This window comes from Lemur catta, chromosome 12 (genome assembly GCF_020740605.2).
Source record: "Lemur catta isolate mLemCat1 chromosome 12, mLemCat1.pri, whole genome shotgun sequence".
Classification (NCBI taxonomy): domain Eukaryota; kingdom Metazoa; phylum Chordata; class Mammalia; order Primates; family Lemuridae; genus Lemur; species Lemur catta.
Window position 1 is genome coordinate 796,176 of NC_059139.1, and position 18,586 is coordinate 814,761.

An 18,586-nucleotide genomic window follows, 5' to 3' on the forward strand; every position below is an offset into this window, starting at 1 on the left:
TCTGCAGAGGGGCTCAGGGACGGGGTGAGGAAAGCCCCCCAGGGCAGCTCCCTCTGCAGAGGGACTCAGGGACAGGGTGAGGAAAACCCCCCAGGGCAGCTCCCTCTGCAGAGGGACTCAGGGACAGGGTGAGGAAAGCCCCCCAGGGCAGCTCCCTCTGCAGAGGGACTCAGGGTGCAGGGTGAGGAAAACCCCCCAGGGCAGCTCCCTCTGCAGAGGGACTCAGGGTGCAGGGTGAGGAAAGCCCCCCAGGGCAGCTCCCTCTGCAGAGGGGCTCAGGGATAGGGTGAGGAAAGCCCCCAGGGCAGCTCCCTCTGCAGAGGGACTCAGGGACGGGGTGAGGAAAGCCCCCCAGGGCAGCTCCCTCTGCAGAGGGGCTCAGGGACGGGGTGAGGAAAGCCCCCCAGGGCAGCTCCCTCTGCAGAGGGACTCAGGGTGCAGGGTGAGGAAAGCCCCCCAGGGCAGCTCCCTCTGCAGAGGGACTCAGGGACGGGGTGAGGAAAACCCCCCAGGGCAGCTCCCTCTGCAGAGGGGCTCAGGGTGCAGGGTGAGGAAAGCCCCCCAGGGCAGCTCCCTCTGCAGAGGGGCTCAGGGACGGGGTGAGGAAAAGCCCCCAGGGCAGCTCCCTCTGCAGAGGGACTCAGGGACGGGGTGAGGAAAGCCCCCCAGGGCAGCTCCCTCTGCAGAGGGGCTCAGGGACGGGGTGAGGAAAAGCCCCCAGGGCAGCTCCCTCTGCAGAGGGACTCAGGGATAGGGTGAGGAAAGCCCCCCAGGGCAGCTCCCTCTGCAGAGGGGCTCAGGGATAGGGTGAGGAAAGCCCCCCAGGGCAGCTCTTCTGCAGAGGGACTCAGGGACGGGGTGAGGAAAGCCCCCCAGGGCAGCTCTTCTGCAGAGGGGCTCAGGGATAGGGTGAGGAAAGCCCCCCAGGGCAGCTCTTCTGCAGAGGGGCTCAGGGATAGGGTGAGGAAAGCCCCCCAGGGCAGCTCCCTCTGCAGAGGGGCTCAGGGACGGGGTGAGGAAAAGCCCCCAGGGCAGCTCCCTCTGCAGAGGGGCTCAGGGATAGGGTGAGGAAAGCCCCCCAGGGCAGCTCCCTCTGCAGAGGGGCTCAGGGATAGGGTGAGGAAAGCCCCCCAGGGCAGCTCCCTCTGCAGAGGGGCTCAGGGACGGGGTGAGGAAAGCCCCCCAGGGCAGCTCCCTCTGCAGAGGGACTCAGGGACGGGGTGAGGAAAGCCCCCCAGGGGACTCCAATGTGCAGACCTCAGGGAGGCTGGTGAGGTCACCGCTGGGTCCTCCCGGACCCCCCAGGAAGGCCATCCTGATGCCCGGTCAGCAGGGCTGGACACGGGGCAGCAAGAGCCAGTCTGTGCGTAGTGGGGCCCCGTCTCCCAGCCACGGCCTCTGTGTCCTCGTGGCTGGGCACCCAGCTGGCCGCCGCGTCCTCCCCCGACACCGAGCACAGCCAACTCGCAGCCACTCAAGTCAGCCCTCTAAAGTTGGCTCCTCGGGTGTTTTCTCCTGTGGCGGACGCCCCATCCCAGATATTTCCAGCTCGAGCTGCCAAGAGGCAGGACGCTGTCCCCGCCTGACCGAGCCCCGCTAGAGCGGATGTCCCCACGGGCAGCGTGAGTGGCGTGGTCTGAGCCGCACCCCAGTGGGCAGTGCTGGCCGGTGCTGCCCCTTTTGCTGCAGGGACCCCAGAGGCCACTGGCCAGACCCCTGCTGCTCCAGGGAAGGAACCGGGCTCCAGGTGGCCAGGGCCCAGCGTGGGACCCCCATGGGCCAGGACAACGGCAGGGTCCCGGCTCCCGGCGCACGGCCACACGGCCCGGCAGCGCGCACTAGCAAAGCCTGGCTCGGGCTTCCATCTCGAGAACACGGAGAAACACGCCTGCTCGGCGTCTGAGCACCATACCTGACGCCGATGCTCTGCAACTGAGTCCAGACACTCTTCCTGTAGAAGAAGAGCCTGTTCTTCTGGAATGTGGTCTCCGTGACGTAGAAGAACGACCGGAGCAGCTCCACCACGTACACGCCCAGCAGCCAGATCAGGAACCTGGCCAGGACCTCCTCCCTCCGCCGGTGCTCCGCGGCCGGGACGCAGCCCCCTGCGCGAGAAAGACGCCCACGTGCACAGCTCAGCCCCGGTCCGCGCTGCCCGGGACGACAGCCACAGGCCGCTCCGACCAAGAGGGCTGCGTGCGGTCCCACGTGCCGGGTCCCGGGGACAGGGCACAGAAGGGACACACATGCCAGGTCCAGGGACAGGGCATGGAAGGGACACACACGCCAGGTCCAGGGACAGGGCACAGCAGAAAGTGTAAAGTGTCTGGTTGACGATGCTGCTATTGTGACGTCTCGAAACAATGATGTTTTGGACACGTTGGTCTTTGACAAAACACACCAGCAAGTTAGTTTCACCTTTCCTTTTTCACTTCTTTAACGCAGCTACTGTAAATTCAGAGACTACGCACGCAGCTCACGTCATGTTCCCGGCAGCCGTGGCGGCGTGGGCCTCACCGTGTGTACCCAGGACGGACAGCGGAGGCAGAAACGCTCCCGACGGCCACACACAGTTGATGCTGGGGACACATGACAGATTTGCACAATTCCAAACTCGTCACCACGGAGCAGCCTGTACCGCACGCTAAGGGATGAGGGACACGTGGGCTCTGGCATGCACCACGGGCCAAGGTGACTGTGCTCCCTGTGGTCCTCTGCACGGCCACGTGTGCATCGTGAGAAGAGGCCCACAGGTGTCACTGGACGGCACAGCACCCCGGCACAGACGGAGCCGGGTTTACCGCCAACGCCTGACGCGAAAGAGACTTGTTTAGGAGAAAGGGGACCCCGGAGGCAGGGCTGAGGCGGCAGGTGGAACGGCGGCCAGGAAGAGAGGGCGCGGGCGGGCAGGATGACTGAACCACGCTGACCGCAGGGAACGACCGACGCTGCTCAGTTGGGGGCAGGGGCCCAGGCGCAGCTGGGCAGGGAGGGCAGCTGCGGCCGAGCGGCGAAGAGGAGACGCCGCAGCCCTGCCCGGCTCGGCCACGGGAGCAGCGCTCACAGCCACTGCCCACGCCGAGGCAGCGTCGCGTGGTTTGCTGCCCCTCTTCAGCACAACGTGCCACACGAGGAACAAGGCTCGTGATGTCTACGAGGAGGCAAAAACACGACACACGCAGCAAACGGCACAAGAATCCAGACGGGAGAAGATGGGAATGAGTCACGGCAGCCGCAGGCAGATGAGAAAGGTGGTCAGACATCAGATCACGGAACACAAACGTTATTGGCTACCCCGGTAAGCAACACTGTCAGATTGGATTGGAAATAAATGAAAAGTTCTCCTGTCTTTTGTCTGTCAGACACACCTAAACTATAAGAGTATGAAAAAACTAAAAACAAAATTAAAAGCGGAAAACAGAGCAGGAAGACGCTAAGCAAAAGCAAGCCGGGCGCGGCTGCACTTGAGGGAAGAACCCCAGGGCCAGAGTCCCCGCGACAACGAATTCCTGCACCAGGAGGGGAGTTTTGCGAAGCCCTTGAAGAGCCAGACAGCGGCGGGGCAGCCCAGCGCCAGGATTCACACACACGGGGAGCAGGCGTGAGCACCGCCTACAAACCAGGTCATGAAACAGGTCTCCACAATTCCAAATCATTGGTAGTACATGGACCACTACACAACTCCGAAACCAACAACAAAAAGACAATTCAGGGCCGGGGGCAGTGGCCACCCTGCAACCCCGGCACTCTGGGAGGCTGAGGCAGGAGGATCACTTGAGCCCCGGAGTTGGAGGCTGCAGTGAGCTGTGATGACACCACCGCACTCCAACCTGGGCAAGAGCGAGACCTCGTCTCAAAAAAAAAAAAAAAAAAGAAGAAGATAATTTAAAATACCCCATACATTTGGAAACTAAAAAATGCTGAAATAACTCACTGATCAAAGAAGAAACCATACAATAAGTTAGAAAATACCTAAAAGTGATTGATACCAAAACTACTTCCCACAGAAACACGATGCGCCCGCGGCAGTGCTTGGCCACGCACAGCTGGGCCCCGTGTTCAGAAGGCAGAAGGACAGACAGGACAAACCAAGGCGAAGCACGCACAGCACAGACACACACACAAACGCCGGGAGAACCGGCGAGATTCCTGGTGACGACACAACAGAGAGCCCGGCAAGGCCCCACGGAGACACCGACTCCACTGCCAAGTCTGGCAGGGTTCCCGGGGCAGGTCAGGGACAGCTCCCCTGCGGTCTAGGAAGAGCGACTGTGAGGCTGATGTAGGGTCCACTCTCCGGCAGGGATGCCCGGAGGCAGAGCTGGCCTAGCAAGCAGCGGCAGGTGCCCGGAGTTGGGCGATGAGGGTGGTGGCCGCCGCCCAAGGGGGGCAAGAGGAGAACGCAGGACCAGCGAGGAGACTGCAGAACCCCACTGCCATCGGGCACAGAGAACCCTCTCTGGGTTGTCCTGGCAACCTGGTGGCGGACACAGGCAGCCCTGCAGTCCAGCCTCCGGGCCGGGGACGACAGAGCTGCCACACAGGGCAGGACCAGCGTGGAGCCCGCCGGACAGAGGCAATGTGGGCCTGACGCCGGGACGGGCTCTGGGCAGGGGGGAGACAGGGCCACGGAGCACAGGAGAAGGACATGTGGCCGAGGAGGGCCCCCCCCCCCCCCGGGAGAGCTGCACTCCAGACCCAAGCCGCGTCCTGCACCACTCATCCGGGCCACGGGCAAGCGGTGCGGCCGCGGCTACGCAAGAGCAAACGGCAGGGGCACAGCCCAAGCGAGCAAGGCAGGGCCAGGGGCTCCTGTGTCACATGGGAGCCGTGACCCCTCCGAAATCAGACAGAGGCAATGCCGGGAGGCAGATTCGTGATCACAGAATTCAAACTCTCTTTTACGAAGGAAGCTGGAGGCCAGAACCAAAGGTGAGTCACACGACTGGCTGATCTGACTTACAGTGCCATCTTTAAGGTCCCTGTGCCATGGCATGTGGCAGGCGGCTGCTGTCAACAGACACGGACTTTGAGTCACGCAAGATGGAAAAGTCCTAGGGTCTGTTGCCAACACCAGTGCAACTGACAGGTCGGTCCTGTACACGCAGGGCAGACATCATGTGACTTTTTACCACAGTAAAAGAACACGAGTCTCGGGCGGTCACCCGGGTCCTTCGCAGGCAAGTGCTGCCTGACCAGACGCTCCCGTGAGACCCAGGTGGCTCCCGCCCCCAGGAAGAGGGGCTCTCTCAGGTCCGCCTCCCGCTTCCATCAGCGGGGCACCATCTTCTGAGGAACCCTGGCACTGGGAAGGGGATCACGAATAACCTGCCAGCACCTTCACCGAAGCTTCTGGAAACCCCCTGCCAGTAGCCCCTTCCCACTGCGCATCCCGCCTGCTCGCTGCTGCGGGCCCAGTGCCTGCACCCTGCCTGTGTCCCAGAGCATGACTGAGCCCTGCAGGCTGTGCCAACTGGACGGAGGGACAGGGCACAGGCAGAGAGCAGATGGCACCAGCCCCGGGCACAGCGAGATGCCAGCGTGCCCGGCGAGGCCAAGGCGCACACAGGGCCAGGGCTCCAGCCCGCCCCGGGGCCCCCCTGTCTGAGCCCCACTGCACTTAGCACGGGCCGGACCGGGAAGGCCACCACCTCCTCACCTGGGCTGCTACTAAGCCAGGCACAGTCCTGCACCTTCATCTTCCAGGTCAGCTCCTGCCGGGAGAGCCTGGCGCGCTTCCCCAGAGAGAGGAGCTTCTTCGTGTTCCTCAAGAACCGGCGCTCGTTGTGCCTGGAGCCCCAGAGGCGGGCGGGCACCAGCCGGCGCAGACAGGCCCGCAGGAACCCGTACACCTGCCAGGGGCTGCTGTGCTGGCGAAGCAGCTGCGCCAGGGGCCGCGGGCCCGCGCTGTGCTTAGAGGCGCAGGCACCTGCAGCCGGGCTGGTGGCGGTGCGCACGGGGCAGTGCGTCCTGAGGAGCGCCGCGTAGGGGCACCGGGCGTGGTTCCCAAGCAGCTCGCGGAATAGGGGCCGCATCTGCCAATAGCGCGGGGACAGGCGGGGTGGCCTGCGGGGCGCCCCCGCCCGCCAGGGCCTCGAGCCTAGAAAGATGGTCTCCACAAGCGCGCGGGCACCGGTCAGGCTGGGCCGCAGGGAGCTAAGCAGGAAGGAGGGGCGCAGCCGCTCCCTGTCACCCGGGCAGTAGAGGAAGTCCTTGGTCTCCGCATACATTAGAGGACGAGGCGCACCCGCAGGCTGCGCTGTGGGTGGGGGGCCAGCCTGGCGCGCGGGGCCCACCGATGGGCAGGAGCCGCGTCTCCCCGACCGCTCGCCCTCCGAGGATGTGGCTTCCATGGCGGCTCTGGTGGGGGCCACGGCGCGGGGATCGTGGTCACTTGGCTCAAGCACACTGCCTGGGCGGGCCCTGGACGCCTGCTCGTCGGGCCCCGGTTGCAGCTTACGGCCCGGTTCACACCTGCGTCTCTTGGCGGAAGGAGGACTTCTGCCAGCGCTGCCAGGACGCCGCCTGGCACCCCGGTCCGGCAGGCGCAGGGATACCCAGGCCTCGCCATCGCTGCTGTTCCGGGTCTGGCGCGTTGATCCCGGGCCCGTTTGTGTCTGGCCCGAGCGTCGCGTGGGCCGATGTCTGGGGGACCTGCCAGGCCGGGCCTCCGAGGCAGCACAGAGCTCGTACAGAGGCTGCCCGCACACCTGGTAGGCACAGCTAGGAGCCACCAGTAAGTAGAGCGCGCAGCGCGCCAGCAGGTGAACAAGCACGTCGTCGCCCACGCGGCGCAGCAGCAGCCCCCACGCGCTGCTGCCACGCAGGGTCTCGGTCACGGTGTTGGACAGGTAGCTGCGCACGCTGGTCGTGAAGGCCACCGGCGGCCCGCCACAGGCCCCGTCCAGCAGCGCGAAGCCGAAGGCCAGCACGTTCCTGGCGCCGCGCTCGCAGAGTCTCTGCACAACCCTGGCCACCAGCTCCTTCAGGCAGGACACCTGCGGGGGCAAAGGAGTTCTGAGCCCAGGGAGAGGTGCCGGGAGCCCGGGGCGCGCTGCTCCGCATCCCGCCTCGTTCCCCGCGGCCGGCCCCACGCCCCCACCCAACGCGGATCCCTGGGCGGCCCACCTGGCGGAAGGAGGGCGCGGAGGGGGGCGGCCGCGCGCCCCAGGGCACGCACACCAGGCACTGGGCCACCAGCGCGCGAAAGGCCGCCGGGTCCCCGGGCTGCACCAGCCGCCGGCCCTCGGGCCCCAGGCGCCGCACGAATGTCGCCAGAGGCAGCACCTCGCGGTAGCGGCTGCGCAGCAGGGCGCGCACGGCTTTGCACCGGGGCGCGCGTGGCATGGCCTGGCCGGGGCCCCCCACGTGCCGGGGCACAGCGGCCCGGAGCGAGTAGGCGCGCACCTTAGCTCCTGCCATGCGCCCGCGCCGCGGAGAGAGGCCGGCCGGGGGCGGGGCCCGCGGGAGGAAGGGGCGGGGCTGGAAGGGGGTCGAGAGGCTGGGACCCGGAAAGGGCCGGGGGCTGGGGTTGGGCCGGGGGCCGAGGACGGGGGCGTCGCCAGGCGGCGCGGGGCGGAGTCGGCCCAGAGGAGGCGGGGCTGCAGGGGAAGGGGCGGGGTCGCCCCGGGGCCGGGGTCGCGGGAGGGTGGCGCCCAGACGGCCCCTGTGCCGCGGGGCCGCCGCGGTGCCGCGTGTCCGAGCCCGGCGTCACCAGGGACCCCGGGGCCCTGACCGCGCAGCTGCGCGGTGCGGACCCGCGCGCCGGGACCCGCCAGGGTGCAGGGGCCGCAGCGAGGGTCTCACAGCCGGGAGGGACTGAATCAGCAAGGGCTCCGGGGTAGCCCGAGGGAGGGACCTTAACGTGGGGTCGCAGGTGCGTTCCGCGCCCCTGGTCTGTCGCTTTATCAGACGCGCCGTGACGCCGGGGCCGAGGGCCGCCCTGGGGTCGGGACCCCGAGGGCGTTCGGAGAGGGTGTCCGCGGCGCGCACGCCCGGGGGCCCGGAGCTGCTCCCTGCGCGCGGCCCCGCAGGCTCTGCCTCTGCCTCGACTCCGGCCGAAGTTTCTTCTCGAAGGTTCTTAGGCTTCTGTTGTGGGCCCCGCCGTGAGCGAACCAGCCCAGACAGTTCCCTGTTAATCACCGCCGGGGTCGGTCCCATCCAAGGAAGGGCGGAAAATCAGCCGCTGTTCGTGCCGTGATCGCGGGGCGCCGCGCACCTCCCGGGCTCCCTTCTTGCGTCCCACGGGTCCCACCGCGCCGGGGGAAGGCCTGGCGCACGGGGACCTGCCACAGCCTCGGGCGGCCCCAACTTCCAGCCCAGCGGCAGAGACCCCTCAGCCTTTCAGCCCGCAGCCCTAGGACGGCGGTTGAGAGGAAGACTCGAGCGCACGAGACAGCGGCGGAGCTGCCGCAGTCAGACTTCGCCTGAGCCCGGGCGGGGATGCTGCAGTTGGAATCGCTGGGAAATGCTAACACGTACCCAACCTTTGGTGCGTTAAGAACTCGGGTGGAAATTGCTTTTATTCGCGGAGGTGGCATTTGAACAGGCCTCTGCACCCTCCCGGGCGGGCGGATTTTCATTCTTTTTTTTTTTTTTTGAGACAGAGTCTCACTTTGTTGCCTGGGCTAGAGTGAGTGCCATGGCGTCAGCCTAGCTCACAGCAACCTCAAACTCCTGGGCTTAAACGATCCTCCTGCCTCAGCCTCCCAAGTAGCTGGGACTACAGGCATGCGCCACCATGCCCGGCTAATTTTTTCTATATATACTTTTAGTTGTCCAGATAATTTATTTCTATTTTTAGTAGAGACGGGGTCTCGCTCAGGCTGGTCTCGAACTCCTGACCTTGAGTGATCCACCCGCCTCGGCCTCCCAGAGGGCTAGGATTACAGGCGTGAGCCACCACGCCCGGCCCGGATTTTCATTCTTACCAGGTTGCGGCTGGAGGTCGGCCTTGTCTTGCAAGGCTCAGGCTGCACCCGAGAGGTCACAGTGAGGCCCGAAGCCCTGACGGGCGAGCTGGAGACCTGCCCATGTCCGCCACAGGCATGAGGGACTGGTCTGGGAAATGTGTCCCATGGTGAAGTCCGGTTGTGGCTCACCCCGGTGTCCCCCAGAGAAACCAGCACGGGAAACGTAATTTAAAAAAAGAACAGAAGGAACTGGGGCAGAAAACTGCTCTGGTGTGGCTGAGACCACCTCACGGAGAGGAAGCCCCCAGCTCGCAGCGCAGGGGGTCTCCAGATGCTCAGCGTTGCCCGTGCGCTGCTCTGTCTCCATCTCACATCGCAAAATGTGAAAAAGGTCCCAAGAAATAAACTTACATTGCTGGCTTAAAATAAAATACAAAAAATGCTGTTCTTGGTCCGCGGTACAGGGAAGCGGGGCTCCTACTGCGTTCCCGGTGTCAGGTCCCTGCTGTAGGGACCTGCAGACCTGTCAAGGGACAGCTCCTCCCCAGCCTGGGGGGAACCAGAATGTGCTGATGAAGAGTAAATTCTGAGTAAAGAGGGAGAAGTTGAATTCCATCCACTCCGGACCAGTGAGTGGGACTTGAGTCCAGGGGAATTTTTAAACAGATGGAGTCGGTTCCAGAGCAGTGGGACAGGCATGCCGCTTCCTGCACTTCCTGGGCTCGTGCCCGGGACTGTGCACCCAGGGCCGCGGCCAGCTGGGTCATCTCAGGCTGCCCTTGTGCGCAGAGCCAGAGCCACTCGGGACGGCGGTGGGGCTGGGCTGTGCGTGGGGCCTCATGCCAGCCCCCCACAGGCATCCTGGACAGACCGTGGTGTTCGCAGGAGAGAGGCCATCGGGAAGCCGAGTCAGGACTCAGCAGGTTGGCAGCCAGAATAAACACAGCAGCTTGAGAAGATGCGCCCAGATTTCTGTCTTGGCGAAAGCTAAGCACGAAAGCAGGGTAAGGCAAGACTGGGCTCCACACGCGTGGTTGCCGAAGAAACGCCCGCACAGTCCCAGTGGCAGCTGGGAGACACCACGCCTGGGAGAAGGAGCCTCGTTCCTGCCCCTGGCCGACCTCAGTCCTGTCCTGGCTGGTGTGTTTCTTTTACCTTTGTTGTGAAATAATTTTAGATCCACAGTGTGCGCGTTTCCTGCGGCTGCGGTCGCAAATCCAGTCAGTGCCTTCCAGCTCCTGGGTCTCTCTCTCAGCTCCGGGGTCCTCAAGGGCCCAGGCTGGGGGACCCGCTCCTCCCTTTTCTGTCCTGCACTCCTGGGCTGTCCTCAAGTCAGCAGGGGGCGTCTTTAGTCCCTGCGACTCTGCTGCCATCGCTCAGGGACCCTCCTGCCTCCCTGCAGGACCCCGAGGATGATGGCAGGGCACTGGGTGACCCAGGGTGGTCCCCACAGCAAGATCCTTAATGAAATCACACCGCAGGGCCCTTGTGCCGGGTCAGGTTCTGCTCACAGGTGTGAGGACGCGGACCTGGACGGTGCTCTGCTAGGACGAGCGGCTCTCCGGGGCGGCATCTGCCCCCAGGTACCCTTCGTACACGTCCCCCGAGCTCGGAACTGAGCGGTTCTCAGTCGAAACCAGGGCTGGGGGCCCCACCCCTCCTGCATCCTAACCCTCGGGACCGCCAACCTCCCTGGGGTTGAAATCTTGTCACCTGAGAATGTCACATACAGGAATCACGTCATGTAACCGTTGAGAGTGCATTTTTCATGCGGCATTGGATGGCTGTGCACGGGCTGCTCCTGACTGAGGGGTCCGTTCAGGGATGGACGCGCCAGCTTGTTCGAGGACAGCTGGGTGTTTCCCCACTGTGGAGCTGTCACGTATAAAGCTGGACATTCACGGACACGATTTTGTATGTAATGTGCACAATTACATCAATTCCCATCGTTCTGGGGAAAATGCCCAGGAGTGCAACTGTGGGTTGTAGGGTACAAGTGTGTCTAGTTTTTAGAAACTGCCACACTGTTTCCGGAGGGCTGTGCGCTTGCATTCGCACCAGCGAAGATCCTGTTTCTCCGTACCCGTGCCAGCATCGGGGGGGTCTCCGTGCTGCTGTGCCACCCTGGTCAGGGTGAGAGGCCTGGAGAACTGCAGGGCTTCCCAGGAAGGAGGGACCGCCTGGGAACCATGGCTCAGGGCGCGTGGCCCGGCACCAGGTGCAGGCTCAGAGGAGCCGTGTGGTTAGGAGCAGGCACCTCTTCCTTCTGTGCTGCGTGGGGCGCAGGGGAAAGGCAGACGCCGTGCGGAGCAGCTGGGCCACGTCAACACCAGACGGTGAGAAGCGACAGGCTGGGCAGCGTCTGGAGAAGCCAGGGCTGGAGCAGAGGGCGTGAGGGCGGGCGCCCAGGGGGAGCCCAGGCAGGGGACACGGAAGCTGTCCCACGGCAGCGGGAGCCACCCACGTGGGAAGCAGCGGGTCTGTCCCTCCGAGGCCCTGAGTCAGGACTGCGGGGACAGCCCCGGGCCCTGCGACCCACAGGGTCTGCAAATCTGTCGGGGCAGAGTTCCAGCTGCGGCCGTGACCCCAGCCTGGTGGCTGTGGCGGTGTGTTCTCTCTCCCGGATCCCGTCCCTCGCATCCGGGCAGGGCTCCCCGGCGCAATACAATAGGTTTTGTTTGTCACACCTGAAGAGGTTACTAGAACGGTTGTTTAATCCTTAGTGGTGAAAAAGATAACATGAACAACGCCTTCCTGTTAGGTTTGTGCTTTACGCGGCAGTTTCATGCAATCACCTCGTTGTCACCGGACAGCCATGAAGCTGAGGCGAGTGTCACTGCACAGGCTCCGAGGTGGGGCCCTCTGAAGAGCGTGTCCTACACGGGAGCTGCACTGGGGCGGGCTGGGCCTCGGGAGCCCGGCCTGAAGGTCCCTCGGCCACAGCCTGCCGTCCCCTCACCGCGCCCAGGCTGGCAGGTTCCAGGGAAAACAATCGCGTGACCCTGTGTTCTCAGCCGACGGGCTCCAGCCTGTCCTTTGTGGCCTGGCGCCGTCACGCGCCCGACCCACCGTTTGTTTACTTTCTCTCGCTCCTTAAACCGCTTTATGAAACCAATAAAAAGTGCTTAGGGCAAAAGGTCCCTCCGAATGTGCTTCTTTAATCCCCATACCTTGGCAAACAAGGCGCGGTTCCTGTTTCACGTCTTTGGATTTCTGCACTCTCAAATGGTATTTGATGAAATTTAAGAAAACGGTGAGATACAATTACCCATTTGGACGTGGAAAGGTTGAATTTACTCATGGAATTAAGTCTTTCCACCCCACCTCCCCGTGGGGACTGGGGCTCTGGGAGGCCTGCAGGAGAGGGGTCGGTCCCCGCCGGGGTCTTGAGAAGCTGGGGCTGGGCCGGTCAGCGACCGTGGGGTCCTCCGTCCCCGTCAGGTGAGACGGGAGGAGAGGGGGATGATGTCACCTGACAAGTGCCTCCGGAGCCGTGTTAGGCTCTTACCTTGAACTTGCTGAGGGTCAGCGCGGTCACTGCGCAAGGCAAAGCTTTGAGCTGCAATCCCAGGAGATGCCCTCGACCCTCACATGCCACAGCCGGCCACCGTCACCTCTCGCTTGGGTTTGTGCAACAAGCTCCTGGCTCCCTCCGCTCGTGCTGGCCGCATTTTCGAGGCGGAACCCAGAATGACCTTGGAAAAGCACAGGAAGAGCACCTGCGGCAGCCTCACTGCCCCGAGAGTGAAACCCAAAGGTTCCACGCTGGCCGTCCCCCGGCAGGCCTCTGCCAGCGCACGGTGTCAGGCCATGACCCCCGGAGGGGCTGAAGCTGCTGGGACCACAGAGCCACCGGTTCCTGCCAGATGCTCAGATTCTCCCTGGAAGAAATCAAGGAACGTTGCTTTCAGGGCTCCAGGATTTTGGGTCTCAGGATTCATGGAAATTAAGTTTAGCCAACTATGAACACAGACCCAGAAACCTGCACACACACCAGAAAACAAGCACCGGGAATGGGTAGGAAGAAACACACAGAACACGGCACAGTCAGACACGCACATCCTGAGCCTGTAGAAAAGATTTGCTTCAGAACATAATACAAACCTGTTTTATACATTTAGAAGACAAAAGAGGGAAGGTAAAGCATAACTGAAGAGCAAGAGTGTTAGAATAGACCAGGACAGGCTGGGCGCGGTGGCTCACACCTGTAATCCTAGTACTCTGGGAGGCCGAGGCGGGTGGATTGCTTGAGCTCAGGAGTTCGAGACCAACCTGAGCAAAAGCGAGACCCCGTCTCTACCAAAAATAGAAAGAAATTATATGGACAACTAAAAAATATATAGAAAAAATTAGCCGGGCATGGTGGCGCATGCCTGTAGTCCCAGCTACTTGGGAGGCTGAGGCAGGAGGATCGCTTGAGCCCAGGAGTCTGAGGTTGCTGTGAGCTAGGCTGACGCCACGGCACTCTAGCCTGGGCAACAGAGCGAGACTCTGTCTTAAAATAAAATAAAATAAAATAAAATAGAATAGACCAGGACGGCTTAAAGAGAATCAAAACAAACTTCTAGAAATAAAAAAGGTGTCTTTCTCTGAAGCAGGTTAGAGACATTTTGAAAAAATAGAAATAAAAATGATGAATAAAAATTAAGTATTAGATCAAATTAGCTTAAAAGAAAATTAGCAATATGGAAAATAAGTTTATCTAAAGAAATTACACAAACCAGCGTCTAGACGAGGAGACTGAACGTGAAGAGGCCAAGCAGCGAGAACGACACAGACTCCCAGGGAAGGGGGACGGAGGCGTTGGAGAGAAAACGGGCCAAGTTTTTCTACTCTTGGTGAGGGACGCAAGTAGCTATTAAGACAGCTCGACGCACCAGAGAATGAGGACGGGAACTGCAGGAGGACGGGAAGGAGGCCTGGCACGTGGGCGGGTCACCCGCTGGGCTTGACCCCAGGGCGGCCTGACAGCCCGGGAGCCGCAGGCAGAACACACCGAGGGGGCGGAAAGAAAATTACCACCCGCCCACCTGGCTGTGTGTGCCCAGAAAAGCCACTATCTGTCAAGAATGAGGGTAAAATAAAGACGGTTTAATTTAAATTGGTTCAAAAATAGAATTACTTTACTCAAGTAATTTTTGCAATGGTGAAAGAGCCGTTCGCTTGCTCGGGCGCCTCTGGGTGTGACTTGTGGGTGACGGACGCAGGCCTTGCGGAGTGAGTGGGATGTGCCCCGCCCTCTCCGCTTTCTGGAAGGGTTTGGGAACGTCTCTGTCGCTGTCCTTAAGCGCCAGGAGCGTCCCCAGTGAGGACACCGTCCTGCAGTTTTCTTTGTGGGAAGGTTTCCAAATACAAGGTTATTTTCTTTAAATAGAAGACTGTTCCCTCCCCAGCGTCACCTTCGGTGAGCCCTGGTAGTGTGTGTCTCTCCAGGGCTTTGTGCACTTTGTCTGAATTGTTGACCATGTTGGTATAAGGCTATTTGTAGGACTCCCGCAGTATTTTCAGAAACCTGTAGAGTCTGCAGTGACATCACTTCTCTCGCTTCTGACGGTGGCTGTCACTGCGGCCCACTCACCTCTGCACCAGCGCTCGTTCTGGGGTCCGCGCTGCTGCTTTCGCTCACCCTGCCTGCCTTCCGTCCATGCCTAGCACGCAGGTGGCGTGGGAGCCCGGCTGGGCACTCGGTGCCCCCCGCCCTGTGCCACGGCTGCACGGCCCACTCCCGCTCCAGCTGGAATCCCCACAACACGTTGCCTTTATTTCAGCACCTCAGGACGTGGCCCTCTCAGAAGCAGGACTTTGCAGATGTCATTAGTGAAGACCAGGTCTTCAGGGGGCCCTCACCCAGAACGACTCGTGTCCTCGTGAGGAGGAGTGTGGACACAGGGACAGACACACATGGGAGAAGGTGATGCAGAGATCCCGGGGGACGCCGGCCAGACCCCCCCAGCCAGCCTGGCGGCTCCCGGTCCAGAACTTCTGGGCCCCAGACGGAGGCGGGAAGGGGCCGTTCAGCTGCCCAGCCGTGCAGGATGTCATGAACAGCTTTATCCACAGCATCTGAAATTCTAGATCAAATGAACAAATTCTTTAAATAAACAAAATAACAAACCTGCCAGGGGAAGTAGCAAGCCCGTGTGGCAGTGTAACCACAGAAGTCACAGCACTGGAATCAGAGTAAACAAACGCCCACACAGGAAACCTCAGGCCCAGGTGGCCTCGCCAGGCGCGTTGCCGGTCCTGGGCAGGTGGCTCGGCAGGGACGGAGGAAGTGCTTTCACCCTCACTGCTCGTGGCTCCGGCAGCCTTGCCCAGGTGAGATTCTGGAAGAAAGAGAAACGTGAAAACGTAGGCGCTTCACAGTAACAGGATGCCGTGGCGGCCCCCACGGCTACAGAAAGGTGTTCAGCACCATCAGTCATCGGGAAAATGCAAATTAAAGCCTCAAAAAGGTGCCACCTCACACAGCAGAACGGCCACGTCACGTGGACGGCACCACCGGCTGGTGCGAACTGAGCTCTCACCCTCGACTGGGGGATGTGCAGGCTGGCACCGTCCTTGCGGGAAACTGTGACATCAGTTTTCTGAAGCTCCACGGCACTGTGTCCCTCCGGAGTCCAGGCCCCACAGACAGGCACAGACGTGCCCGGTGGCCTGCTCCCTCGCAGCCGCGGCGGAGCACGCCTGCGGGGATGCGCTGTGGTCTGTTGGCGCCACGGGACGCCGCACACAGGAAACGAACGCTGCAGATCAGGCACCAAGCAGCCGCCTGGACGCACGTCAGAGGAACTCGGAGCCAAGATGCCGGGCTCCCGGGTCCGGCATGAGGCTCTGTCCACGAGTGCGGCCCGGCCACGGTGGGTGGCGATGGCATCACCGAGTGGTTCCCCTGGGAGCCCAGGGTGACGTGGTTGGTGGCCGAGTGTGGACACAGGGGAGCTGCTGGCTGCGCAGGGCACAGCTGCCGAGGACAGGCTTGGAGAAGGGCTCGCTCCTGCGTGTGGGTTGTGTCAACAGGACACAGTCTGGATGTCACAGCGCTGAAGGTCCAGTGAGGGCACCCGGCAGGACGTGGCAGGTGGGCGTGTGGCCCCCAAGACGTCCGGGCCCCAGCCCCGGCCCCTGCACGTGTTGCCTGGTGTGGCAGGACGGGCTCTCAGGCCAAGAGTGGACCTCGGGCCAGTGACCCCCAGAGGGGAGAGAGCAGAGGGCACGACCAGGGCAGCGGGGCTGGAGCTCCCGGGCGCCTCTCGGTGACGGGCATGGGCACTGCCACGCCCAGCCTGGCCTGTGGCCTCCACACTGTGAGTGTCCGTCCGTGTGGTTGAGCCACGTCGTTGTGGAGAGTGGTGGTGGCATCGCAGGATGCTCGCTCGCCTGTGGACCTGGCAGCCCGGCCTCACGTCCCCGTGGGCTGTGCATGGTCTTCAGGACAGGGGTGCGTTCTGGCCTGGGGCACCAAGACCTGCTTGCTCAGCTGTCACTCTCGGCACACACCCGCTTTGCCAGGCTCCCAGCAGCACCCGTCCGGGCACCCTCCTTCCTGGGACCCTGGCCTGCAGGGCACACCTGGGCTGAGCCCAGCGGACAGAGCCCGGTGCCTTTCCAGAGACCTGACAACCACCGAATCGGCTTCCACGGGCCACACGTGGGCAGAGACCTCACGAGGGCGGCTGGTATTTGTCCTCGTTTTTGAGCTTTCACGTTAACTCTGAGGAAAGTCTCTCCTACAACGCGAGTGGCCGGCACTGGGGTGTGGGGACGCCCCTGCTTGCTCCAGGCGATGGCGGCCTGGAGCAGGGCCCATCCCGCGGGGGACCAGGACGTGGAAATCCCACGAGGGTGTGGCTCTGGGTCCTTGCCGACTGGCAGGCTTCCGCCTACACATGAAAACCTGTTTCACAGACATTGACCGCAGCTTCTAGGGGGTTCCACACACTGAGACTGACACTTGGAGGGGTTTTCTCCAGGTCGCACCTGTAATCACCACGAGACGTGGCCTTGATGTGAGGAAACAGTAGCGGATTCGGAAGAAAGCGTGTGGAGCACTCAGCTCCGCACCAGAAGGGCGTCGGTCGGGCAGGGCAGGCCAGGACGCCTGTGTCTCCAGGGGTGCCCGGCGGGGCCACGTGCGTGCGAGAGCTCCGTCCGTCCACGGAGCGTCAGCCCACGAGGGAGGAGGCCAAGGCCATCAGAACAAACGCCGAGTCCTGGCGTGGAAGGACTTTACAGGTCTCTGTCTTCAACTCACTTGACTTAAACCATTGCTCATCTTAAGAAAAGGGAGAGGCCGGTGCCCGAGCGCCTCCCGTGGGTAACTTGTTAACACACGGGACTGGCTGCACCTCACAAAGGAACAGCCTGTAACTTGGCGTTGAGTAACCACTTCTCTGAAAAAGAGCGTGACTTTAACAGCTGCAAACAGCAGCTGCTCCGTGCGTGACGCCCCTCGTGCCGCTGGCAGCCAGTGCTGGGGACGTCACGATGGAGGCCCCCGCAGCGCAGACGGTGCAGGGCCTCCCGGCCGGGCCACCCTCCCACTCTGCCCTCAGTTTACAGGCTCCTGTGATCCCCTTTCTAGAACACGTCAGCTAAAGCGGCAGCAGGTGTTACGGCAAAACTGACAGTCCTTGCAACAACTACTTTTGATGTTGAAACTGAAAAACCAGAGTAGCAAAGTACTGCAGAGAGCCGAGGCTGACGGTTTCAGGCTTCTAATCCGACGAAGTGGGTCCTACGGCAGCAGGTCGTTTTCAGGGGAGCTGGGCCACGCGCTGACCTGCCTGGGCAGAGAAACGACGGCCAACGCCGGGGACTGCCAGGGCCCCGCAGGCAAAGCGGGTGCCGTCTGCTCAGCAGTGCAGCTTGGTAGGTCCTTGTCCTTGTGTGCGTAGTCACTGGTGTGTCGGGATGTGCTGGGGGAACCCTGACAGTGCACAGCCAGCTGCGTTACGAAGCTGCCTCCCTTCCTCCAAAGACAATCCCGGGTGTGGAAAGAACCCACTGGAAGCCGGTGCTTGGGAGCCCCCGGGCAAAGGCACTGGGTACGTGGGCACGAAGCCCAGTGTGAGTTTTAAAAACGCCCCATTTTCCTGATGTCCCACTGTGCCCACACACAGGCTGCAAGCAGCCACCCAGGGGACCAGGTGCACCGTGCAAGGCTGGTTCCCAACCTGCCCACGCCCCCGTCTCTGCACCTGTGTCCCTTGGTCCCAGGACCTGCGAGTGACAAGCCCTGAGCCTTCTCACGCTTTCTGCGTGGGCCTTAAAGGCCACTGACAACACACAATTCTAAGTGCCTGATTATAAGACCATGTGTTTGTATTAGCATTTTAATTAATATAACTAAAAAATGGCAACTTGAAACCAATATGTTTCTCTTTCAAATCACCGACATTTACAGCACACCTGTCATCTAGGGATTCCCTGACAGGCACCTGGACTTGGTTTTCAGTTTGAACACCTGGAATCGTGCATCTTGTCCACGTGAGCGTGGCCCAGTATGTGTGTCGCCGTGGCCCACGGGGGACAGGCCTCCCGCGGCCCCCAGGCTCGGTGCCCCACACAGGGCCCCACACAGGGCGCGGCCCGCGGAGGAGAGGGGCTCCGAAGGCCGGGTTCTGGGGGGCAGAGCCACAAGCCCGTGTGGAGACACAGCCGTGTTCCACAGA

General features: G+C 62.1%; 2 protein-coding genes across 2 annotated transcripts in view; both read right to left on the reverse strand.

Moving 5' to 3' along the window:
• TERT (telomerase reverse transcriptase) overlaps positions 1-7,347 on the reverse strand; it is a 51,124-nt gene extending 43,777 nt beyond the window's left edge. The window contains exons 1-3 of the mRNA XM_045565940.1: positions 7,129-7,347; positions 5,660-6,998; positions 1,913-2,105 (exon numbers count right to left, since the gene is read on the reverse strand). Coding sequence (XP_045421896.1) covers positions 1,913-2,105; positions 5,660-6,998; positions 7,129-7,347 — 1,751 coding nt within the window. The remainder of the gene's footprint in view (positions 1-1,912; positions 2,106-5,659; positions 6,999-7,128) is intronic.
• A 7,668-nt stretch (positions 7,348-15,015) lies between these two features.
• Positions 15,016-17,187, reverse strand: LOC123648543. Its single transcript, XM_045566394.1, has 5 exons — positions 17,167-17,187; positions 16,647-16,836; positions 16,413-16,471; positions 15,440-16,050; positions 15,016-15,238 (listed from the first exon to the last, which is right to left on the reverse strand). The coding sequence occupies exons 1-5, from the start codon at positions 17,185-17,187 to the stop codon at positions 15,199-15,201; spliced, it is 921 nt and encodes a 306-aa protein (XP_045422350.1). The 3' UTR covers positions 15,016-15,198.
• Between the last annotated feature and the right edge of the window lie 1,399 nt (positions 17,188-18,586).

Coding starts and splice junctions, on each gene's coding strand:
- LOC123648543 (XM_045566394.1), bottom strand. CDS start 17,187: ATGAGCAATGGTTTAAGTCAA. Junction 16,837..17,166: donor TGAGCAATGGTTTAAGTCAA/GTGAGTTGAAGA, acceptor GGAACCCCCTAG/AAGCTGCGGTCAATGTCTGT. Junction 16,051..16,412: donor CTGGGAGCCTGGCAAAGCGG/GTGTGTGCCGAG, acceptor CTGCCACACCAG/GCAACACGTGCAGGGGCCGG.